Genomic DNA, 26,399 nt, shown 5'->3' with positions numbered 1-26,399 from the left:
TAAGTAGCTCAGGCCAGAAGGGAAAACTGAATACATTAAAGGCACAGATAACAAGTATTTAACTTTTATTATTTTAATATAGAAAATGTGACTACACAAAAAACTGAAAAACAGAAGTAAACAACTCCAATTGTCGTACGAATAGAATTAACCAAGAAAGTAGTGTTTTAATCACCAGGAAAAGCAGAAACAAATACCACAAAAGGAAACACAATCCTCTAACTTCTACCTTCAACCTTTTTTTTTTTTTTTTTTTTTAAATTTTATTTATTTACTTATTTATTTATCCATTTATGGCTGTGTTGGGTCTTCGTTTCTGTGCGAGGGCTTTCTCTAGTTGTGGCAAGTGGGGGCCACTCTTCATCGCGGTGCGCGGGCCTCTCACTGTCACGGCCTCTCTTGTTGTGGAGCACATGCTCCAGACGCGCAGGCTCAGTAATTGTGGCTCACGGACCTAGTTGCTCCGCGGCATGTGGGATCTTCCCAGACCAGGGCTCGAACCCGTGTCCCCTGCATTGGCAGGCAGATTCTCAACCACTGCGCCACCAGGGAAGCCCTACCTTCAACCTTTGATCAACATTTGTTCATGCAATAGGCCTCATCCAAAATAAATTTCATGGTTAGCAATAATAAATGTTCTTTACCTCCCACGAGAAATAATTCAAAACCCAGTTTGCCGACTTTGATCATATTTTTTAAACGTGCCCAACATTACATAGATATGTAGCTTTTAATGTGGGTTTTGATTGAAAATCCCATGGATTTATATAGGTCTTTAAATAAAAATGCACCACGGACAAACCAGTGTGTTTTATTTTGAGCTTATTTGGTTGGAATAAACAGACCTACTCAGACTAGCTTAAACAGAGGGGGATATTACAAGGAGGGAATTCTCACAGACACAGAAGTTGCGCTTAAGCCTCACTGAGGGGGAACTAGGTGGGGACGAGGATGTGACAAGGACCAGACCATCAGTTCGGGCTACAGCTCCCTAGTTAGTGAGACTGGCTATGCTCTGTGGGCCTGCTCCTCCCTGCCCCTTTGCCAGGGTTTAGCTGTCTTTGACTCACAGTGTCCATAAACTGTGGTGGAGTTGGGAGGAGAAAGGTCACGTTCTAAACCGTGACTAAGGCAGCAGGAACTGTGGGCAGAGGGGCAGACTCTCTTTGAATCTCTGTGACGGTCAGGCCATGAGTGACAGCTTCAGGATAAGGGGACAGCAGAAAAGGCAGCTGCCTAATCTTTTCAAATATGAGAGGAGCCATCTGGATGTGAAAAAGAGAAGCCTGGACTTGGGGTTAGAAGACCTGGGTTCAACCATAGCTCTTTCATTAACTAGCTGTCTTCTGTATAATCTTGCAACATCACTTCATGTCAGTTTTCACTACAGAAAATGTGGCAAGAATATATACCCCACAGGATTGACTTAAGGATTAAATAAATAAAAGGTTGAAAATGCTTCGTAAATCTGAAAGCATCAGACAAATGCAAAGGAATAATTACTTCAATGGACCAGAATGTCAGGTTAATTACTACTGTAAGGAAGGCAATGCAAGGCGACGGCTTATGAATAAATATCAGCTTGGCTGTCTATTTTAACTCATGTATCCAATATATTAAGGTAATACCTCATGTGTGAATTTTCCAAAACACTGAAGAATGAATACTGGCCATTACTTAACTGCTTTCACATGAATTAAGGACATCATGTGGATGATTCCAACTTCATTATAAGTGAGGAAAAGCTGACTTTCAGAGAGGCTAAGTTGCTTAAGTCCACACTGATGGTACATTACAGAGCAGGATTTGCAGTCATTTGGGACTGTGGGCGGGTGCAGCTCTTTCCTTAAGACTAAAGGGCACCCGTCTCTTCAACCAGTTGACCTCCTATCTATGTTGTCTCCTCCCTTGCCTTTGTTACATGAAAATCAGGCAGCATGAATCACATGTAATCACATTACATCTATTCAAATTGGGGTCTGCAAACGACAGCCTAGGCCAAATCCAGTCCTCTGTCTGTGTGGGCTAATAATGGTTTCTACATTTTTAAATGAAAAGAAAATTGAAAGAAGAATAAAATTATGAGAAGTGAAAATTATATGAAATTCAAATTTCCATGTTGATCATTTGTTTACATGCTGTTCGTGGCTGTTGTCACATTACCAAGCAGAGTTAAGGAGACAGAGAAGGTATGGCTTGCAAAAACCTAAAATATTTATTATCTGGCTCTTTACAGAACAAGTTTACAGATTCCTGATCTCAATTACTGGTTGCTTTTCATTTGTTTTCTTATTAATAAGAAAATAGTGTCTCATCAATTGTTATCAAAAGCATTTAAAGTGAAAAACTAATGGATGTACAACAAATTGGCAAAGCTAAAAAAACTGCAGTGGGGAAAATCCCTCTATTGTGGGAATAAAAAGTAGCACATGATTTCTGGAGACAATTTTGCTACATGTGTAAAAGTTCTTATAAATCTGGATACCCTCTGACTCAATAATTCCATTTCTATAAAATTTTGCTAAGGAAATAGATATCTGTACAGAGATGTAGGAAAGGAGAATCATTTATAACAGTGAAATTTATAAACAGACCAAGTGTCTAAATATGTATAATTAGCTAAGTAACTTAGAGTATATCCATCAAATGGAATGTAATAAAGTCATTAAAAAGAATAATGCAAACCTACGTTTATTGAGTTGAAAGATGTGCATAATACATGCTTAGGGGAAAACATCATGGTACACAAGAACATGTATAGTATGTTCTTTTAGTAAAATTATATGTTGTGGTATTTCATTAAATGTGATTTTTAGAAATATAAAAAGTGGAACAGCAGAAAATATAGCATTTACTGAGTTTTAAGTACTCTATTAGACAAACCTACACATTATTTCATTTAAAATTCCCAACAATCCTGTAAGCTATTCACTCATTTTTAATTTAATTATATTTTTAATGTACTTAAAATTGTCTCCATTTTATGAGTGTTGAAACTGAGGCACAAAAAATGAATTGCCCAAAGTTACATAACCAGTAAGCAGTAAGGCCAGGATTAGAAAGCTCATGTTCTTTATATCCTACACCACAGTTTCCTTTCAGGGGTCAGGTTGAATATTTTACTTTAATAAAAATCAAACAGTAAACTTTAGTATGTTCTTTTACTATAAATGGCTGAGGCCCTTCCTGAGATACAGCAAAGTTTAATGGGAAAACTGTGGGAATTCCAATCAGAGAGATCCATGTAATTCACTGCTTAACCATTTACTGTCTGTGTGATACTGGACGAGTTATTTAGCCCTATGAGTTCTTCTTTCCTTAAAATAAAATGGACATAATGATATTTATCTCATAGTTATTGTGACGATTAAAAGCAATATAAGCACGTAAAAAAAAAGCATATTAAAAAAGCATGTAAGACATATTTGAAAAGCAATAAACTTTGATTCCCTTAAGAATGTAATAAACAATGAGTACCATAATTTATCCCTGTGTGTCTACATATGGATTTCTAAAATACTAAGCAGTGACCATGTAATTTAATTTTGCACCTTAAGACTGGTTGTCATCAGTTTACAGCTACTAATTTAGAAATCATTAGTTTGTCTTTTTGAAGGAAATGATGCTAAAGGAAGAGACTGACTTATCACACACATAGCAATCATTCTCTGAGTCCTTGATGTAAAATTTATACAGCCCTTCCATTACAGACAAGCACACTTTACATCTAGAGATATTACCTAGCATGCCTAAGAATGACGTTTGTCTGCTAAGAAAAATATGTTAGCTGGCAAGAAAAATATCTAATTCTTCAAAAGAATGACTTGGGAAATTTCCTTTCTGATAGTGTTAGGACTACAACTTAGCAAGTTAGAAAAATACCAAAAATCGAGGATTGGTTGCTATGGGATCCTCTTGTAGGTGTCATGGCTGGGGCACCGAAATAGCTGAGTACAGTCCTAGCCACTGGTTCAAACACAAGAAAACAGATTCAGTCAAGTGTCTTGAGTAGGGAAAAGTGGCACCTGTGATTGATACACCTTTAAAACAACAAGGGAGTTTCATCTTGTTCCATGATTTGTGCTGTGCCACGTCTGGTAATTTTCATCTCTATTTTTCTAGCATTTTTTAAAACAAGCCAAACAGACTTCTCTTGATGTTTACTTCTTTTACTGATATCACACCTACTTCTTTTACTGATATCCCACCTAGAGTCTTCCTTTCTAGTGTCTGAAACTGATTCTGTGAAACTTTGATGTCTCTGTAGAAAATTGGTGAGAAATTTCGCTATAAAAATGGAATGACATTGGATGTGGCTGTGAAATTCAGGAAGAAGTATTCTACTTCCTCTCCTATATTTAATCCATGTTCCAAAAACAGTGGAAGGCCCATTTATACTCTGATATTTAATATGATTTCATTTTTTATTGGTAAAAATTTTCCTTACAAGGCAGAGGTAAATGCCCCATCTCCTCTTGGATTTTTCTTGAAGTAAGTTGTGTTGCTGCTAATGTGGTTCTCCAATTAAGCACCACAGTGCTTGATCCAGATGATTCCTCTGACATCAGGAACGAAAGAAAGCACAGGCAACATAATTGGGAAGAACTACAACCCTGCTGTAAGAGCTGGCTGCAGACTGAGCCCCCTTTTTATAAATCCAGAGTCATCAGAAACTCTTCTCATTTCCCAAGAAATTGAAAACTAACTTAATTTTAGAATGGGCATGTCATAGAATATTTAAAGTGTGCTCACATGCACGTATGTGCAAAACCAGGAATGAGATCAAAATATCAATAGAATATAATTCAAAGGCGATTATGTACAAATGATTGCATGATTGTATAATGCAGTCAAGTCTATCTAGAGAAGAAATCACAATAAATTATGTAGCCAAAATTAATCTAGTGTGGTTTTCCAGACTGTCCCTGAAGGCAGAGGTTTTTAAATTCATCAACTCATCATCTATTACTATTCTAATGTTTAAATGAGAAAACTCAGTAATCTTCATCTGAGAATCACAAATCACTCTGCAAATCTAATTGGCTAAAACACAAGGACATAAAGAAGAATTATTATCTTCATTTCATTGGTTAAAAGATTTAATCTAAGACCAACAAATGAAGCAGTTATGAAACAGACATTAATCTCTTCCTTTTAACCCGAGATCCTATTGAGATGCTTCATATACTTACGAAATCTGTTTACTCTTTTTTAAAATTTTAGCCATGCTATTACATAAGAAATAAATCTACTTATATTCATTTAGAAGCCAGTATAGAGTGAGCAGTCATGTGCCAGCAAGACAGGAAATGCAAGTGTTTGTGAATCAGGGGAAATAGAAACTAGTTTTCAAAAATAGTCATCGGACTGATAGGGTGAGTTGCCAAAGTGAAGAGAGATTGCCTTTTCACCCTTGACAATGCTGACAAATACTGTGTGCCCTGGATGAAGGGCGTTTCCAGAAGAAAACATTTATATTCAAAGTTCCCCAAGCTATGAGTGGGAAATGCATTGCAGATTGCCCTTTTGGAGTGGAGAAGATATTCCTTTGCCAATGGCTCAGTTATGTAATTTGCCCCAGGTCATATGTAAGTGAAATGAAGAAGTACAGCCCAAGAAGCCTGTTCTATCTTCAGCATCCACCATCGTTCTGCAAAGTCACTGATCTATTCTAGAATTCAACAGCTCCTCATTTCTCACATTTGGCAGACTCCCTGCAGATTTTAACCCTATGCAACATCTACTCCTGTGGTTTCTGTGACATTTTCTCTTAGTCCCATCCCTCAAATGGCTGGTCCTCAGTTTTTATGATTACCCCCCTTTTTTTCCTCTCTGCTTGTCCCTTAAGTATAGGAATTACACTAAGTTTCATTTTGGACTTTTTAACTCCTCTCTTTTGTGAGCCCAGCCTACATGAGCTCATCCATTCTCCAGGACTAATATCATCATTCGTATGTTAGGAATTTTTCAAAGCCCTGTTTCAGATTATGAGGAAAGGAGAACAAATGTCAAGTATTATGGGAACACAGCAAAATTAATAACACTGTACTGGTCCTTGCTGACATGAAAAATGTTATTTCTAGATGACTTGATGTTTCATCCCTAAGCAAAATAAATGGAGCCAAGGTAACTGATGTTTAATGAGTGGATGTCAAGAACAAATAAAAAAGTGGAAAAAAAGACCTTTTCCCTACTTAAGATCAAACAGTCTTAGGGGCAATGGACAAATTAAGAATTAGCGTTGATGATGACATAGGAAGAGTTAAGTATAAAATCACTGAACCAAGGAGGGACTGTTGCAGCCTGCATCCTACCGACTCATGATGTTTTGAAACTTAGCACCTCTAACTTTCCTTAAAACTAGTAACATCTGCAGAGATTTACAACAGGGAAGTTGTGGACCTAGGGTGGTCACCAACACTGCATTCATGTCGACTAAATTCATTCATCCTAAGGGATGATGCCTGAACTCAGAGAGAACCACACTCTGGGATGAATGGTGAGAGCATTGCTCGTTATTGAGCAGTACGGTCGGGTTAGAAATGATTGGGGCAAGCCACCCCCTTCCTCTTATTTACTCCCCCTGGCTTGGAACCATCTGGAATCTGGGGTGGTATTCATATACCCATCTTTGGTCATGATTCTACTTCTAAGATCTAGATATGAATTGACAAATTTCTGAGATTTGAATACTAGTATCCTAATGAATACTCCACTGACACCACGTCCTCTCCACCTGCCTACTTCATTTTTGCTAATGGCAGTATCATCCACTTGGTTACCCAAGTTATAAACCTCAAGTTTATTTCTCCATCTCTATTAACCAATTCACATCCTGTGGTCTCCAAGTTCTGTCCCTTTTATTTTGAGGGTCTTAAGCGTCTTTCTTCCTCTAGATCTTCGCTGCTGCTCTCCTAGCTCAGGCTCTTAGTCACCTCTCCCTGGTTTTCCCAGCTCTAGCCCCTTCTTTCCAGTCCAATCTCCACACTGCTGCCAAAATTACTCTTCTAAAACTCAGATCTGATCACATCATTTCTCCTCCTCACCTTTAATGACTGCTCTAGCTTACACAATAGAATCCCCGAGCTTGTGAATATGATAGAAGACCCAATATCTATCTCCAAGCTTCTTTTTTTTTTTTTCTTGGCCTCATTTCCTCTGACCCACCTATGCTCCAGGTACACCAAACAGTTTCATGTTCTCAGAATGTGTCCTCCACTCATGCCTTTATGCATTGCTTTAGAAATTCCCTTCTATTCCCTCCCCCTGCTGGACTCCTTTTTCCCCATAGGTTTTGTGTAGACTTGAGTTTCCACCACTTATCACTGTTTATCCTGGGCTGTGGTGTGTCGTATATGATCTGCCTCCCTCACTTGACTCTCAATGCCTTGAGGCCATTGGACCAGAAGAGGATGTAGCATTCAGTAAGTGTTTCTGGCATTTATTCATTTCCTATTTAAAAAGGTATACATATTTTGAGACTACTCTAGCCAAAAGTGCAGAAAAGACAGAAGAATGTTAGAATTGGATTTTTTTTTTCTTTTTTTTTTTGGCCTGAGAATCTACTGTGGGGCTGGCCTGACTGACAGCAGGACACAAAAGTGAGAGTGAAAAATTGTCCCTGTCCATGTGCAGATTTATAAAGGAAATGGTCTCCAGGACTTTGTTTCTGTCTGATTAAGGACACAAAAAGGGGATATAGAGATGGATTGGATAGAGGAGGTTGACGAGGGGGATTCTTTGGACAGAGATGCCATGCCATCTGTCACACTTTTGGGGGAGGTCTGGGGAGCTGTTGCCTTCTAACCCTAAGTTTAATAAAAAGAGGATTTAAATGCTTGGAGAGCATTGAAATGTGTTCCCTGATGTTGGGAGACACACATATTGGGAGACACTAGATTTCTACAGGCTGGAGAAATCCAGCAGCCAGAGAAGGGCTGATGGCTCTGGTTCTGGCACCCTTCAGCGTTTTTTTTTTTTTTTTTTTAACCCTATGCAACATCTACCCTATGCGATCCCACCTCGCGGCCTGTGGGATCCTAGCTCCCCGACCAGGGATTGAACCTGGGCCCTGGGCAGTGAAAGCATGGAGTCCTAACCACTGGACCACCAGGGAATTCCCCAGAAGCGCTTCTGAGTTGGGATTTGCCTCGACTCCCAGTGTAAGGAGGGTTGGTAATACAAGAGGGCCAGGTGAGGGCCAGGCGAGGGCCAGGAGGGAGAGGGAGCTGGAGAAAGTTGTCTTAGGTCCTGTCCAGTCAGGCTGCCTGGATGGGAGAGAAGCCTCAGCAGAAAGAGGCTGGAGGTACACCACTGGAAGCCCACAAACAAAGAGAAAAAACTCTGCTAAACCACCTGCCTGTCATGGGATGCCCAGTCTCCAATCAAGTAAGACATCTCCTATTCCCTTATTTTTCCTTATTCCCCCAGCTTTATCCCTAGAAGGAGCAAAAGCAGCTTTGTCAGGAAGAAGAGAAAGTGAGTCCACAGAGAAGAAAGCAGGCTTGATGCCTGAGTCAAATCTGTGCTATAAATCTTATAACATCAGCTTCAGAGTTTTGACTATTCCATGGGCTGTGTATTTTAATTTCTGAATTGAGACTTTTTAATAATTGAGATTCTTTTTATAGCCAGAAGAATGTTATTATCTGAGAGTGACTAAAAAGTCACGAGTCTGTCCAAGTCTTCAGCTTGAGGCAGAGGAAGATTTCTTTCACTGCATAATGTTTAAAGGAATGGCGAGAGACAAAACTAAATTTGTGTTTTGATCACAACTTACATGCATCATGCTTGTTCAACACATTGGTTACACAGGAAAAGACAAAATATTAATATTTGGGTGTCCACATAATGAGTGCTTTCTGATTTTTCTACAGTTGAAGCAAAAAAAAAAATGGCTGAGGAGTTCCTCTTGGTATCTATTTGTGTCTTAGTTTTCTGATGTTAATGAAAATCATTTTTTTTGTTTACTAATATTAAAAGTCAGACTACCAGAAGTGTGTATTCCACATCTAAAGTTTGATCAGGCACTCTTACATTTTATGCTATGAATTGTAGACTCTTGTTTTATAAGGAAAATCTAAGTGACATGCCATGCTTGTAATGAAAGCAAGAAATTTAATTCAGTCATTGGTGTCATAATAGAGAAAGAAAAACAGCCTTTAAGAAAGCTGCATGGAGCTGGAAGCAAGAGTAATGTTAAAATACAGTCATCCCTCAGTATCTGCTGGGGACTGGTTCCAGGACCGGCCTCACTGCAGATACCAAAATCTGGGGATGCTTAAATCCTCTATGTAAAATGGTCTGGTACAGTCGGCCCTCTGTATCTGCAGATTCTGCATCCGCGGGTTCTGTGGTTGGTTGAATCCAGGGATGCAGGACACATGGATACGGAGAGCCAACAGTATTTAGCAACTAGTACATCATCATAAATTAATATATACAATAGAAAAAAATGCTTTTATTCTCTAAACAATATGAATTACGAAATTGCTTGTCAAGTGATGTGTGTTTTGGCACAAATAGTTCATCCAATTTTCCTAATAATTTCCAAATATATTGGTGATTTTCAGAAATGTCTGGTTGAACTTTGCTTGACATAGGAGTCACTCGCTAAATGATGCCTTTGTATGAGCCATGACTTGACATAGAGAAGGGCAGAAAATTGTTCCAATAGTTCCCATTTAATTGTCATTGAATGACTTGCATTTATTTTTTAAAAAAAAGAAAATTTCTCTTTACATACATGATATTGTTTAGGATCCACAATCCTCTGTCATTGTTTGCTGAATTAACAGGAAAATATGAACATTTTTCTAGCCCTCATAATGCTGAGATTTTTACATAATATCTATTTGGTATCTTTATTACTGTCAGGAAAATTGTTTATTAGAATATTTAATTGGATCAAACCTAATCCATTAGACCAGATGACACATCTCAGGCTGCTTAGGTTCAAATTCCAGCTTTGCCCATTAACTTTTAAATAACCTCTCTATTTTTCTCATCTGTTAAATGGGGACGCCGATAATTACAGTACTCATAGGAGTTAACATATGTTTATAAGGATGCCTATAAGAGGCAATCACTAAATAAGTATAAAATTAATGTTAAGGCCCACTCCATTTGGGCTTTTGGTGGGTTTTAGATGGTGAATTTCAACAGGGACCATAAAAGGCTTTCCCTTAGGCACTGTTAACCCTGCATGGTCCCATGGGGCCTATATGTTGCTCACAACCTCCTGTTGTTGGCCTCAGGAGCCCCCATTACCTCCTCAGTGCCTGTTGCCCGTCCCTATACTCTGGTGAGAGTTAAAAGTCTTGTGGTGACTGCAGTTCCTACAGGCAACTGTAGGAGAGGAGTCTGGGGAAAAATGAAGACTGGTACCAGCTGGCCATAGCCAAAGTATGGTTATATGAGCACCAGGTACTTGCCTACCAGGATGCCCAAAAGTGCTGTCTCCCCTGTAGGGTTCCGGTCTTCTTCTGACTTGGAGGACAATGCATGCATAGCAGTAGTTGAGAAAAAGCTGTGGCAGGCTGGCTGGCGGCCAGCAGGTTGCTAGAAGCCAGCGTAGACAATCTGGACTTCCTTGAACTGGCGTGCACAGGCCAGTCCTCCAGAGCCCCGAGGGGATCATAGCAACTGGTGATGCCTGGAAGGCAGGACTTTTGGGGGCACTGGAACAGGATCTTGGAAGCTCTCTGCTGTACCAAGCATTAACCTCATAGAGGCTAGGAGCTGGAGGTGTCTATGACACCTGTGGAAATAGGCCTGGGTGGCAAAGGGCAGGCACTGATGAGGAGGAGGCTTGGAAAGCAAGTCTTTTAATATTATAACAACTTATTCAACTGAATAAGGTGTATGTTGACTGAAAATCAGCCCTGGGTTTAAGAACATGTCACTCGCTTGACTAGGTTAGAACATCTTTCCTCTATGCCTTTCTTCTACTTCTAAAAGTAATAGGCAAGTATCCCATAAGTTCAGGGCTACTAAGTAAGATGATAGTTTTTGCCATTTCTCACTTGACAAGGAGATTTCTATTTATCATAGGGTGGGGAAACAAGGAAATATACTCCACTGCATTCTTCTTTTTTCTCTGCTTTATGATAAAGGTGGGAGCAGAATCTTAAATGTGTTTATTACGAACATTAAACTACCGGTTTATTTAATGGTAAATAATTACCAATTATTTACCATCAAATAAACATACTAGTTAAAAGGGTGTTTTTTTTCTTTTTTCTTGAGACAGGGCAAAATCTATTAAATATTGATTTCTCAGGCTCCCAGTCTCCTTGAGGATTCTGATCTGACCCACCCCATCTGACCTTTTCCTTCTCCCACTCTAGGATTGGGGCTTATGCTTTTGGGTTTTTGTTTCACAGAATGAGGAAGAAATGGGAGGCAGAGAGGCAGGGAGAAACAAGTGGGTCTAGGCCAGAGGTTACAAACTCTAAATCCCACAATAATAAGTGAAAGGGAATAATGTGGGCTGGGAGGAATAATAGGCACAGATGGGTGGGGTGGCCGAGCGGAGGCCACACGATTTTATCTCATCATTCATGGACCAGCTCCAGTTAATTATCATGAATGCGGGCCTACTGTTGCCAAATCTTTTAACTTTTCAGAGATCCAAATCTGGGATTTTGTGTGTATGTGTGTGTGTGAAACTTCTTGAGTTTGCAAACCAAACAAAGCACAGCTGGAGGCCACAGGTCTATTACCTCAATGAGGCCTGGGGGTAGGAGATTTTAATGGAATTTGAGGGCAAAGTGGGAACAGCTGTGGTGTGTTTGTGATGGAAAAGGCATGAGAAGAAAAAAGGCAGCTTTAAGGGTGTGTCTGATGTTTCTTCAAGGTACTTAAGAAAACCTAGCGAAGGACGCTATTTTGAAACAATTTTAGGTTGCTGGAAAGAGTACTTTTGACAGGGACAACATTCTAGCCTTGAATTATTTGGGTCATAGTTCTACAAGTAAGTGCCACATCACAAAAGAGGAACATTTCCTCCCCATAAGCTACATAGAGGGTTATCCTGCCCTCCTACATTATATCTGAGTTAATTTGTCTCTTCTTTGCCTTGTTAATTAATAAAAAAAAGACTTTCATTGTGTCACATAGCTAATTATTAGAGAAATGCAAATCAAAACCTCAGTGAGGTATCACCTCACACCTGTCAGAATGGCTATCATTAAAAAGTCTACAAACAGCAAACTTTGGAAAGACTGTGGAGAAAAGGTAACCCTTGTACACTGTTGGTGGGAATGTAAATTGGTGCAGCCACTCTGAAAGACAGCATGGAGGTTCCTTAAAAAACTAAAAATAGAACCACCATATGACCCAGCAATCCCACTCCTGGGTATGTATCTGAAAAAATTGAAAACACTAATTCAAAAAGATACATGCACCCCAAATGTTCATAGCAGCACTATTTATAATAGCCAAGACTTGGAAGACATCCCAGTGCCTATCAACAGATGACTGGATTAAGAAGCTGTGGTATACATACAATGGAATATTACTCAGCCATAAAAAAGAATAAGATATTGCCATTTGCAGCAACATGATTGGACCTAGAGTTCTATGCTTAGTGGAATAAATTGGACAGAGAAAGCCAAATACTATATGATATCGCTTATATGTGGAATCTAAAATATGATACAAATGAATGTATTTACAAGACAGAAAAAGACTCACAGACATAGAAAACAAACTTATGGTTACCAAAGGGGAGAAGGAGGTGGGGAGGGACAAATTAGAACTACAGTATTAACAGATATGAACTACTATACCTAAAATAGATAAGCGACAAGGATTTACTGTATGGCACAGGGAATTATACCCAATATTTTATAATAACCTATAATGGAATATCATCTGCAAAAATACTTAATCAGTATACTGTACACCTGAAACTAACACAATATTGTAAATCAACTATACTTCAATTAGCAAAAAAAAAAAAAAAAGACTTTCATTGTGATTCCTGCTACCAAATGTCTTAATACCGTGTGGTTTAAAGACTTCCTTTAGGAAGTATAACACAGATGCTAATCTTAAAAAATTATTAAAGAAAAACTCTAATGATGTTGGCTATATTGTTCCAAATCTGTATTATTACCAAAGGAAGAGTAAACAGAAGGTGATGACACTATTGGTAGAAGAAGTAGGTTTCAGTGAAGTGAGAACATAAGTCTGGAAAACCCTCAGTACAAAAGTAATTCTTCCACCAGTCACACGTTTCTACCACTTGAAAACTAACCTCTTCGACATCGGAGTTGGTGACGTTGTCTCAAACAGTTTTAGGGGTGATTTTTACCTGTAAGCGGTCTGCCATGGAGCTCCTTCTCCTTAAACGCGTTAGCAGCGACTGGATGAGCTGACGCTTCTCAAGCTTTAACGTGCAGATGAAATCACCTACGGGAATGTTGTAAATTGGCCTGGGCGGAGCCTGAGGATTTGCATTTGGAACAAGCTCCCAGGTGAAGCTGGGCACAATCTAAGCAGCAAGGAGCTAAAGGATGAATAAAGATAGAGAGTAGGGCTTGTGGATATCGAGGATGTCTGTTTTCACGGCCTGCACAGCACTGATTTCTCTCTCTTCTGGCAGTAGCAGCCTGACTTGACTTTGGAGGAAATAGTTTCTCTCCATGGTTAGTTTATGGAGATCAGACGAGGTCACTTCTCCCTTTACTCTCCACCTACCCCAACCACCTGCGATAGAGTTAGGTCTGTGACCCACCCTTGCCAATCAGCACAAGTGAGCAGGTGACCCATGTAATGCAATGATTTTCAGACCCTGGATTTTGGTTAGTGCTGTTGGGAAGGAGGCTTTCTTTGGGAGGCTGTGAAGCCTGGAGCTCCCAGGGATCATCAGGAGAGGGGTGCCTGCCTGAGGATGAAGCCAACATAGAGGAAGCAGAACTAAAATTTTGGAAAAAGAAAAATTCCTGATGACATCTCTTGAGAGCCTAGATCCAGAGTTGAAGAAAGAAAGAGTCTTTTTTATTTTATAATTTTTTTAAAATTTATTTTATTTATTTATTTATTTTTGGCTGCACTGGGTCTTCATTGCTGCGCGCAGGCCCCCTCCAGCTGCCGGGAGCGGTGGCCTCTCCTGCCGCAGAGCACAGGCTCCAGGTGCGCGGGCTCCAGGTGCGCGGGCTTCAGCAGTCGTAGCACACCGGCTCAGTGCTTGTGGCTCGTGGGCTCCAGAGCGCAGGGTCAGTAGTTGTGGTGCAGGGGCCCAGTTGCTCCATGGCACGTGGGATCTCCCGGACCAGGGCTCAAACCCGTGTCCCCTGCATTGGCAGGCGGACTCCCAACCACTGCGCCACCAGGGAAGCCCCAAGAAAGAGTCTAAATGACATTTTTTGAGTGCCTGGATACATCCTTGCCTGAGGCAGATACTCCTGCCTAGTTGGATAGTTGATCCAATAAATTTGTTTTTATGCTTAGGCCAATTCGAGTTTCTGTCACTTGCAACAGATAGCATCCTGCTAATACAGTAGCGATAGGGCCTGACACATAGTAGGCATTCAGCAGATAACTGTAGCCTTCTCTTCATAATTTTTCTTTGGTTGGATTGAGCAATTTAGATTAGATTAGATTAGATTAGATCATATTATATTATATATTATGGTTTTTTTCCAGAGAAGAAGAAACAATCTGAAACTATCAGTTAGGTGACAAGCAACTTTATTTTGCAAAACAATCACTATACAGCAACAAATACATTTGCAAATTTTGCTTGAAAAACATGAACTAACTACAACCAGCCATTGAAGAAATGCCTTTCTATGGTAACAGGCTCTAGAATTATCAGAAGAAAGAAACCCCCCACAGATTTGTAGCGGCATGTTGGAACCTTGGAATCCCAGCATACAGAGTATAACTTTTTGTTGATTTTTTTTCTTTTTGCTAAAGTTGAAGTAGATCTTCATGATTGACATTTTAAGAGTCTAAAAATAAGCTTTTTCCTGCTAGGGACTTGGCCTCAACCTACATACCCAGGCTAAAAATCCTAGGTGTTAAAAAACAAACATCAGTGCTGATTTTAGCACATCAGTCTTTGAAGGAATGTCTAGAATTTGCCTTTCCAAGCCATGGATCTATCTTTTCTGGCCACTTAGACCATGAATAGTTTATTTTCCTCCTTTCTGTGGCATGAAAAATAGGAGAAAATACTATACTTGCAGCTTTTTGAGCTTATTTCTTTAATAATATTGACATGATATTATATTTTGGCTGATGATCCCATTTCCTGCTCTATAACCATATGAGTGTGTGGAGAAGGTCAGCTACCATCAGTACATTTTTCCATTTAACCAAGTTCTCTCTTCAGCCTTCTTCAGCTATACCTAGTTAGTGTTACACAGGTGTCTTGCTTGTGGGTGGGATTTTAGCCCATCACCCTGCTGGAACTCAGCAGGAGAATCCAGAGAGAGTTGGTTCCTAAATGAACATGGCCTTTGAGACTCATCATGAACTCGGATCTCTCCTGCATCATTGTAAGGTACCCAATTATTGGTTGCAGGTGACCCAGAGAGAGTGAGTGGGCCTTTTAACTCTTCACAGCTCTGGATTACTTATGTTTCCTTAAACAGGTTCTCAAAGGCTAAAGCCAGAGAGAAACTGGCATTAATAGATCTAGAATTGGAACTATGAAGCCTTAATTTCTAGATCAGCGTATGGATGTCCCCACAAGAGTGGTGTTCAAAAAGCTTAATTTCTGTCGTTAATCTTGAGTGTAAAGGCAAGATGGGTTCCACCCCTTATCCCCATGAGAAGACATTTAGCCTGTGTTTCTTTCTTTTACTTGTACAAATTATCAGGTTCATTTTGTTAACTTTTTATAAAGAATTGTATTTCCATACGAAGCAAGGGCATTTATTCATTATAATTTTGCTGTGATTTGAAGTAAACATTTGTTTTAATGCCAAATCTAATAACTTGGTACTTTATATAATCTTTATTTTAAACATGTATTTGTAAGAAACAATTTTAATATGTAGATCATGTTTACTTATTCTTAATGCTTAGAAACAATTTAAACCAGGTTGAAAAAAAATACTTGTTTCACAGGTTAAAACTGTTCTAACCAGCTGTTAACTTCAGCTTTAATCACTATCTAACACTACCAAACACATAAGAAAATACTGTCAAGTCTCCACACTCCTATTCTTTCTTCTCCTATTTTCTGGTGCATTTCAAGGGAAGCTGATGAATAAAATGCCCAGATGGGACAAATCAAACCTCACAGCAATAATTAGGCAGAAAACAGACACATCCACAGTCCTAATCAGTCATTTCTAAATCTTTGTCCTATAAAATAACTGACCTATAAATAGTTTCAGAAATGTTTGCCTACGTAAAACCTCTTAGTTGAGAATGAATGGTGCACTTTTGCTCCTAGAGTTTCTTTTACGGAAGTCGCCTTGGTTGTTAATTTCCAACGGGTCACAAAATGGCACCCGCGTCTCTGTCTTTGCATCCCTTGGCTTCTTTCTTAGATGCTACTATACTAGCTTGTTGCCTCAGTCCATGTTCATCATTTCCTCCTTTATAGTCGAGAACTGATTTGGCTCAAAGGAATCAAACGCCTACTGGACCATTTGCCTTTAACTGTTCAGATCCAGCCTACCATCCCTGAGCAAGAAAAAGAACAGATAAAATACTAAAAAGCATCCATCTAGCCTGGTAACCCACTGCCTTATTCAGGCTATTGACTATTTCATTGCTTATTCATACATCTAAGATGAATGATTTGTAAAGTGAATTAATTAATAGGTTTGTGATTTCTAGACCGTATCTAAAGTCAGAATGGTATTATCTACTGATAAATAATAGTGTTCCTTTACAGAGTACAATGCTGGAGTCATGAAAAACCTGATCTAGATATCTGCATCTCCAATGTTTTATAGCTATAGCTTCTCAAAATACCGTATTTTTCCCTTCTGATCAAGGAATCTTTGGGTATGGAGGTCAAACATTTTCTATGAGAGAATTTAATAAACAGGTACTATTTGGAAGGATGGGATAACATGCCCCCAAATCCCACTGTTAGTTTCAACTTTAGCAAATGGAAAAAAAAAAAAAGAAAAAGAAATCTTAAGAAGTCTGTTTCATGAAAGATTACAGGAATAAAACCCAAACTATCCTGTGATTCAAAATAAGATAAATCCATAATCTTACACCAACAATCTGTAAACCCTTTTATGTATAACTGGATCCACCCCCACAAACTCCATGTTGGTGAAAGCAAAGAAAAACAAATTTTTTCTAGCATCACGGGAGAGACTTGGGAGAGACTTGTATCTGGCACTAAAACGGGGTTACAGCTTTGAGTTGTTACAGAAAGCAACTTCATGCTAAAACTTTTTGTCTTTTTAAACTTTTTTTTAATAAGGAAAGAACCCTGCTAACACCTACTTTCACATACCTAAAACTGCAACACCAAAGGGTGCAGGAGACACAGATGCTGTGAATAAGGAAGTATAATATTCAAGTATATGAGGAAGTATCACAAATGGCCACAGAGAAATATATATATATTTATATCTATAATACTGTATCAAACAGATGGAAAGGGGGTGTGAAACTGGTAGTGTGTACACAAATCTAGCTGATCAACCAACGTTCTAATCAGACACGAGTCCACCCTAATGAAAGTGCTTCTTTCCTAAGAGATGCACTTTATACCACTTCCTCAACCACAGCTCAAATGCTTCGTAACTATTTTTTAATTAGTTAAATAATTTATTGGATTGACTTATACTCTGATATAATTATCCAGGTCCCAAATGTTAATAACTTAATTGAATCTTTCTTCCCATTTATACAAAATAACGCTTTAAAAAAAACTTATTTCTTACATGCTCTTCCCTTCCTGCAATCAGACTCCTTGATTTAATTTAACCTGTAATAAGTTACAATGGGCAGCTTTTTATCTTTTCACCCAGCAACAAAATAGTGAAATGAGCAGCTTGGATTTTAACAAGGCCTTTCAGGATGTAGTGGATAGCCTTCAGGCACATGAAAGGTAGAAATGCAATTTTTAAAATAATAATACTCCATGCAAAACAGAGCAGAGCAAAAATAATTGTCCAATTGTACTCATGTAAAGCCAGTATCTTCCTGTTACAAATGGAAATCAAGTCAATTTCTGCATATACTATTCTTTTTTTTTAATATAAAATTGTAACAATTACTACAGTTTGGGAATGAGATTATTTCCTTTATGGTTTGTAAAGAATGAATATAACACCTGCTCAGAGCCCACTCCTGCCAAGAGCTCATGCCTAAATAGTATTACTTCAATGCTAAACGAGAAATATTCACAAGCCCTGCTTAGCGAGTGCGGCAGTGACATCCTCGGCCAGGGTGGCAAGCTGGGGGGATTCGAGCAGGTTGATGCTTCCAGAAGAGGAGACGTTGCTGAGTCGTCGGGGGGATGCCACGCTGGATCTGCCTGGGGACTGCGTAATGATCTCAGCCCCGTGGTCCACACGGGCCTTAGCATGCTCTCTGAAGTTCAACTTTTGGCTGTCAATCTGTTTAAGACAAGCATCAGTCCTCGTTAACTCAAGCATCTTAACTGTCGCTTAGCTCTTTCTCTATATCCCAGAGCTGATGTTCATGTCACTTCTATTCAGCTCTATCATCCCTACTTCTAGATGTCCAGGCCTTCAATTTGGGACCCATTTTGATGAAGAGTATTTCAGAAGGATTTTTTAAAAAGGCAAGATCGGCTCACGATCTTGTTTCTTACCTTGACATTACCACCTCCAGGTACGTGGTGAGCATTGTCAAGTGAACCAACTTTAGCCTGGGCCTTTTCTTTGAAATCCAGTTTCACACTCTCAATTTTCACACGCCCACCACCTACGTAGGAGAGGAGAAAGGCTTTTAAATGCCTTGCTAAAATTAAATCTTATATTTGTGGTGACTAGTTCCCCAAAATGATTATAGTAGATAGACCATGGCAAACGACAAACTTAATGAACTCTACTATCCCTCCGACCATGGATGTGAAAGGAATCTTTTAGAATTTCTAGTCTATACCATTTTCCCCACACCATCTACGGTAGTGACATATTTTTTGTACCATTACGTGGATTGCTCTACATGTTAATTCCTTTCTCCTCTACTCATGTCTAACCTAATCAGAGGGGTTTTTCTTATCTGTGTAATAAAAACTCTAAAAATGACACAATGAAAATATCATATGTATCCTTTCTCAAACTTGGCACATTTAGTCTCTTATTTCTAAGGGAGCAAACTAAATTGCAATGAAGCTCTTCTTTATTTTTCTTAATGGTAATAGGTCACTTGTTCAAAGAACTATTAGGCTAGCAATGGAGTGCATGTGGGTAATATTACCATTTGTCAATTTTCAGCATTGATAGCTTGACTGATGAAACTGGAGTCAGGGGCTAAGTTGCTTAAGAGCTTCCATTTTAATTAGCAGATGGAGTGATAGGAAGAGACTCTTAGGAGATCCCATTCTTTTCCAGATGCCATAGGACGAATGTGACTCTGACTTTGATCTGATAATACTGAGACTGAGTTTTGACCATGCCATTTCCTTAAATGCTAAGTAGTCTGAAACTCGAGGATCTGCTGACAGATGAGAGTGCCATGAGCCACCCTTCTGTGGCACTCCCCATTTCTGCACACCTTTCTCAGGCTTATGAATGCAAGGAGTTCTCCATTGAGTAGGTATCTGTTGTCCTTTAGCCTGTTCTTGAGCCTGTCTGCTGATGTCTTTGACCTGGAAGGAAGCTGGATTAGACACCTTTACCTGTCTCCACCTAAGAGATTAGCTTTGACTTGCATTATTAACTTGGTTTTGGCTCTATGCATTTTTTTGGAAGGCCAGTGGTAAGCCATGTGACCCTCTACTATCATTGCATCTCTCATGGGGATTTTGATTTGGGAAAAATACCTGAGGGACTCTATGGAAACATGGAAAAGATTTTTCAGTTTTGGACTCTTGATGCTTATTTATCTCTGTAGACGAGAGAAAGGTCTGTTAAAACTTTACAGGTCTCTTAGGCCTGTGGTGTTTTTCTCATGTGATACCTGGACATTTATATTAACACCCAATTACCTGGCCAGGGGCCTCTTGAAATTGTATGGTGTTACTGGATTAAATTTTGAAGATTCATTCATTCTCCTCCTGAAGGCTTAGGATGTGCATGATGTTATTTAACTCATGCTTACAGAAGACATGTAGTTGTCCTTCCCTCAAAAGATGCATAACTGCAGGAGTGTTATCCTTCCAACATTTTACTTGGCCCCATGGGTCTCACTTGTTGGTTGTTACAGGATTAGTGTGATTCATAAAACATAATTATATTGGTTAGAGTCTAGAAGATGTTGAGCTTTCAGCTACATGAGATCAACTTTCTTAGGATCTTACTTTTCTATTTTTTGGTGGCCTCTGATAGAAATTGCCTTTTCAAGTTTTCTTTTATGGTTATATATTGTGTCTATATAACCTTGTTAAAATTTTTTGGAACTGTATTTTGAGAGAGAGAGAGAAAAAAATAACAATGTAACATTGACCCAAAATATATTCAGAAAAGGAAGATTGAGAAGTCTATTTCTGTTGAAGTCCTACTAGGTATTTTTACGTAACTCTTAGAGAAGCCCATTTGAATTGAGACATCTCTGCCTTTGGTTCTGAAAAATTCTGGCCCCATCAGAAGCAGTAACTGCAGAAGACTATAATCCCCATCAAGCTTCATATGCCCCAAAGTGAAGTCGACAAGACCGGATATTTCAATTTGTGGCTCCAGGTGTCAAATTGTTTCCTTTATTTTCTCCTTAGATATTCCACAATCCAAAGTAACTTTGTGAAAAGCTTGCTGTTGTCAAGGATCATTGTGCTAATACATCTTTATGAACTTAGTCATCTGGTTCATTTATTACGAAGTAAGAGCTAGATTTAGAAAAAGGTGGGAGTCCATGACAATAGCCTTTTATGACCAGTAAAACATACACAGAATATTTTCTTATCTATTTAAGATTTTTCTGTGCATCAAGACCCCAGGTGAATTTAACTAAATGTATACTTACTGTCTGGAATGAAAGACTCCAATATTGTCTTTTGTATTCTGGAAGAAAGTAGGCAGTGTAGCCAAATACTTCCATCATACTGTTGACACAGTACAAAGTCAACTAAATGTCTGTAGACTGAAGTAATAGATGGGGGATTGTGAAGATACCCACATGGGAACATATCCCTGCTGTTTCCTAAATGACAGAGAGCTAATTCCAGGGTAGCAATTCTGAAACCAGGAATGGAGATTCCTTACTCGTAGTTTCTAACTCCTTGACTTGCCTTATGAACACCCTTTGCCAAAGCGAAGCCCGATTTCTAGATATGCTTCCAATTCATTTATCTATTTTGAAACGTATCCTATCTACCTTTGTTTTTCAACTAATAAATTCTTCTTAATAATCTCCTGGTCAGAAATCTCACTGGGCTCAATTGTTCTTATACCTTGTTTTGATAACATTTGAGACAATGATTAATGGGAATAACCTATTACCTGGTTTAATTAAGATGCCAAGCATAGATGGTTAAAACCAATTGCTTCCTCTTGTCCGTCAACGGTATATATAAATTGTGTCAAAATATTCTCAAGAAAATTTACAAATTTGACAGTTGTCCATTATTTACATATGCATGGAGGTGGAATTTAGCAAAAACATAATACATGATACTCAGAAAAAATGACTCATAATACATTAGAGGGAATTAAAGAGGGAAAAATCCCCAGCAAGATGAGTAGAAGTTCTACCTTAGAGCATCAGTCTTATGAGATATTCTAGAAAAACAAGAAGTCCATGGTCAAATAAGTTGGGGGAAACATTGCATTCTGAGGATTCACAATACTTATTGACGTGGATCTGAGAAATTCAGCAGAAAAGTTAATTTCTTCAGCTTTGCTTAAGCATAATCCTTTTTTCACATAATGTAGAAAAACAGTTTCTTGAAAAATCTTTGGAAATGCTTCTTTCAGTGCATGTATTATGTATAAATACATGGCCCAATGTATTTTATAGACTATATATTTCCAACGAGCTCCAACATGCATGTTGAGTACATAGAGATAAACCCATCTCATGTACCTTTTAATTTTTATTTATTTATTTTATTTTATTTTTGTGACTTTTTCTCTTTTTTTTGTACCTTTTAATTTTTTTTAAACATCTTTATTGAAGTATAATTGCTTTACAATGGTGTGTTAGTTTCTGCTTTATAACAAAGTGAATCAGTTATACATATACATATGTTGTCATATCTCTTCCCTCTTGCATCTCCCTCCCTCCCACCCTCCCCATGTACCTTTTAATTTTTAACATGTCCTATGATACGTGGCCTGTTTGTGGTAACTAAGTTTACTTGTCCAAGTGAAGATGCCTTGAAATTTCTAATTTAAATTTCTATTAATAAAAGCATGAAGTATCAGGATTTGGAAAAGTCCTTCCAATTAGATATTTCATTCACAGCAACACAAATTTTGCTTGTCAATTTCTTGAATCCAATCTAATATCTCTCAGACTACTAAAAAGTACTGATTTACCTGGCCTGTGGCGGATGTTTTTCAGAGAGCCGCATTTGGATGTCACGTGGCTTAGGTCTATCTTCTTGGTGACAATCTGTACCTGTGTGAACCACATAAAATGTGCTTAAAATAGTTTAGACATAAACAACCCCAAGATCACACATCAAATCTAGAAACATATCCAAACTCACAACATACAACAACATATACACACAAATGGGAAAGCACAATCTTCCATAGATCCTCCCATATGTTTGGTTGGAAAGAAAAACCAAAGTGAAGGAAAATCCTAGAATAGAAGATTTTATTAGCAGAAAACAGATCATGCCACAAGGGGATAGAAACACCTGGATTCATAAGGCAAGCTTCCACCCAGAGAACGAAGCCACGTCGTGTCAAACCTTTCCATAAGCAAAGAGCCAAGTGAAGAGAGAAATCATTCTTTAAAAAGTGATTTTTACATAAAAGTGACCAACTTTGCTCATAGAAACAAGAAGCCCAACACTGCTTTAAGATAACAAGAAGAAGAAAGCTCTAAACATGCTTTTCTAAAATACGATCATCATGCCTTGGCTAAATGGAATTTTTATTGCACACCAAATTATCAATATAAAATGACAGCATTTTTTCTTCTTTGTGTCTTATTGAAATTATTTCATCTCCCAATATTTGAAACAGTGCTTTCCAAGTGTGGTTCCTGGTCCATTTGTATCAGAAATACATGGGAATTACTTAATTGAACACTGGAAATGGCGTCAGGGAATCTGCACATTTGAACAAGTGATTCTTCTCTAGCGGAAAGTTTCAGACTACTGTTTTGGAGGTTGGAAGCTCCCCTACTTACTTTAGAGATCATTAGTTATCTCAATTTATCCTTTTCCATGTAGGTGTTTTGACAGGCAGCACCCGTAGTAGAGGGCAGCTGGGTCTACCCTCTGATACCCTCAAATTATTTACTAGGACCAAGATTGCTTCTGTGAGAGTACCACGTGGTGTGTGCTTACAGTCAGGGCAACAGGAAGGAGGGCAACCTTGTCAGTGTAAATGCTGAGCCTGAGGCTTAGCCCTGCACCCTGGAAAGAGCCCAGAAAACCTTGCTGTGGTCCTCCCACATGGCGTATTTTCACGCCCAGTGCAGCTACTTTGAACATCAGGTGACAGCTCCTGCTAGAAGGCACTTGTTTGTCTCTCCTTTCACTGTCTGACTCCATCTCTGCCCAGTTGAGGAGCAAGGAACCAAGAGTTATTAGACAGGTGAGAATTCCGGATTTGATAATCTATAAATTACTTGGGTCACAGATGGCCAGAATCTGAAGTTTAGATGACAGGATCTGTAGTATAGAGAGTCACCCAGTTCGCCCTTTTTGTTATTCTAATTTTACAAAGAACCATGCTTTCTTTAGCTTGAGTTTGCCTGTTTCAACTCTTCCTCAACTACATTTGAGAAACATGGATTCATCTTTCCCTGCCTCTCATAGGATATTATTTTCACTCAATTTAAGAGACAGGAAAAAATCCCATCAAGACAGAGTATACTGGGACTTGAATCTTTTCACTGAATTACAGACGAGCCATGCTTCACCAGTTTTGTGTTATTCCAAATGATATCCCAACTCTTATGAATAATGAAGCACAAAATATTGACATTATACAGTTTGGGTACTTTCAAGTACATCAGTCTTTGCCTCAAGAGTAACTTAAATAGAGCTAGAAAATTGTGTGCACAGCTGACTTTTGCAGGGGAGTAGAGACAGCATGAGAAAATACCTTGAAGCCAAAGGCCAGCAAACAAATTGGCAAGTGAAGTGGGTTTTCCATCTCCCTGAAAACCATGGTGTACCCCATTAAAAAAGCAAGAAATTCACCAGTGATCTTAGAGGGAAGGATGGGAAGCCCATCACCAAAACTGCAAGGCTGACAAGCTCCCAAACCAGGGGGATGTGTGGAGCAGCAAGAAGGGGGGAGCGTGTTGGGAGGGACGCAGGAAAGGAGACGCAGTGCCTGCTGTGCAGATGGCTCCACACAATCAGGACGGCTCCTAACAGAAGCTTCTACTTACATTTCCGCCCCCAGCAGAATGTTTGATGTTATCCTTGGAACCACATCTGGACTGAACCTTGCTAAAATCAATCTTCTTGTTTAAAATCCTAACCTAAAAGGAATTGGAAGTAACTTCACTGTGCATTTTTCTTTCATTATGCTGGGTATAGGGAACCAGAAATGGGTAGCACCAAAGAGGCTCCAAACTCCCTTCCAGCTACGTAATCATTGAAGAGAAAAAACTAACACTGAAACTGAAGAGCAGATCTATCATATGAATATGAGCCCCTTTTCTCCTGCACCCCCAAGGGCCAAATGCTTGAGAGCCTTAGATATCCCAGCTGTAGGCTGCTATAATCTGGAACCAATATAGGAAAAGAAAAATAAAACTTGAATTATCTGTGAGGAGGAGGCTTCTGATACTGTGGGCAACGCTGGGACTCAGGTCTGCTCTATGGAAGGTCCAGTAGTGTAGTTCAGCCCAGGATCCTGAAGGATACACCAGTGCCCCCTCCCCCCCCAATCCCTATGGTGTTACCCATCACAATTGTGAATCACCTGGTACACTTGACTTGACTACGATTGGTCCACGTAGAACAGGTGAGGTTCACATTGGTCTGGCTGAATGCTACAGGTGAGGGTTCTCATTCATCCAGGGGAAGAAGCCCTGGTTTCCCAAGACGGTCAACAAGGAGGCTCTGGGCCTCCTCTGCTGAAAGGATTTATGATTCCCTCGCTGGTTTGGCTTGGTAGCCTTTTGAAAGGCCTCTCTCTTTGACAACTGCTCATAAATAGCCATTATTCTTGGATTTGGTGTGAAAGCATTATTTCCATTTTTAGAGGGGAGAAAACCAAGGACCACTAGTTAGCTGACTTGTACTGAGTCGTGAACAGGTAGTCCAGGCCTTGGTTGGGCCCAACAGATTTGAGGTTAGCTGTTCTATTTCTATTTTCTGGAAGTCCAGTACTCACCTTGAAGGCAATAGCAAATCCAGATAATAGCAACTCCAGATCTGGAAAGATATTACTCTGGTGTAATGTAATGTGCAAAGTAATAACTCTTGTAGCTTCTTTCATGTGTTTTTGAATTGTGCATGTTTTGGAGGGCCAACAAGCAATGTAAGAATGGAAAGAAAGGTTTATTTTTGTTTGTTTTATTTTACTTTGGCTACAACTACCCCCAATAGCTAAAGAGAAATCACGTATTTAGTGCTTTAGGGGACAATTTATCCTTTTATATATGAAAAAAAAAAGTTTAATAAAATTACCCTAGATATACAGCTGTCTCTAAGAATGGTATCACATCTCTTGGTATTCACAAAAAAGAGTAAAAAATTCAAGAGCACGTTGAATCCTGACTATTTTTAACTAGACAAAGCTTAAATTGCAGCATCTGCCTAACATTGACAAGACAGCTTGTTCCTTACAGGGAAGTATCATCGACAGCTCTCATCGGCAGCCCAAGGGAAGAGCCTCTCGTCAAAATCTGAATTCAGAAGACATGATGATTGGGCCACTCTTTAGGGCATAATAAAAATTCCTATTAAAAAAAGGGGGGCTGTCACAGAGTCTATATCTAACCATATGTGTAGTTGCACTGTAAGAGTTTCACATAAATTGTAGATGCAGATAATGAAGTCGATAAAGGCCACTACATTTCAAACCTCACAGGTAAGTTATTTTTAGAAAGCAAATAATTTTGATTTGTTATTTCTAATAGTAATACTTTAAATTATTCTCCATAAGGATCTATTTATTTTGGCAATGAAATAGAATTCATCT

The 26,399-nt window shown here is 39.0% G+C and overlaps 1 protein-coding gene across 34 annotated transcripts in view; it reads right to left on the bottom strand.

Annotated features, from left to right (window-relative positions):
- Window positions 1–14,680: 14,680 nt before the first annotated feature.
- MAP2 (microtubule associated protein 2) overlaps window positions 14,681–26,399 on the bottom strand; it is a 279,762-nt gene continuing 268,043 nt past the window's right edge. For 33 of the 34 annotated variants that reach the window (XM_007187833.2, XM_057551246.1, XM_007187834.2 and 30 more), the window contains 3 exons: window positions 22,596–22,677; window positions 18,770–18,882; window positions 14,681–18,551 (listed from right to left, as the gene is read on the bottom strand). In XM_007187833.2, the coding sequence (XP_007187895.2) occupies window positions 18,336–18,551; window positions 18,770–18,882; window positions 22,596–22,677 (411 nt within the window). In that variant the 3' untranslated portion in view covers window positions 14,681–18,335. Of the gene's footprint in view, window positions 18,552–18,769; window positions 18,883–22,595; window positions 22,678–24,222; window positions 24,730–26,399 lie in introns of those variants that run through there. The other variant, XM_007187839.3, reaches the window with a different exon arrangement.

The sequence above is a fragment of the Balaenoptera acutorostrata genome, chromosome 8, assembly GCF_949987535.1.
Source record: "Balaenoptera acutorostrata chromosome 8, mBalAcu1.1, whole genome shotgun sequence".
Classification (NCBI taxonomy): Eukaryota; Metazoa; Chordata; class Mammalia; order Artiodactyla; family Balaenopteridae; genus Balaenoptera; species Balaenoptera acutorostrata.
This window is presented reverse-complemented; position numbering and strand designations above follow the sequence as displayed.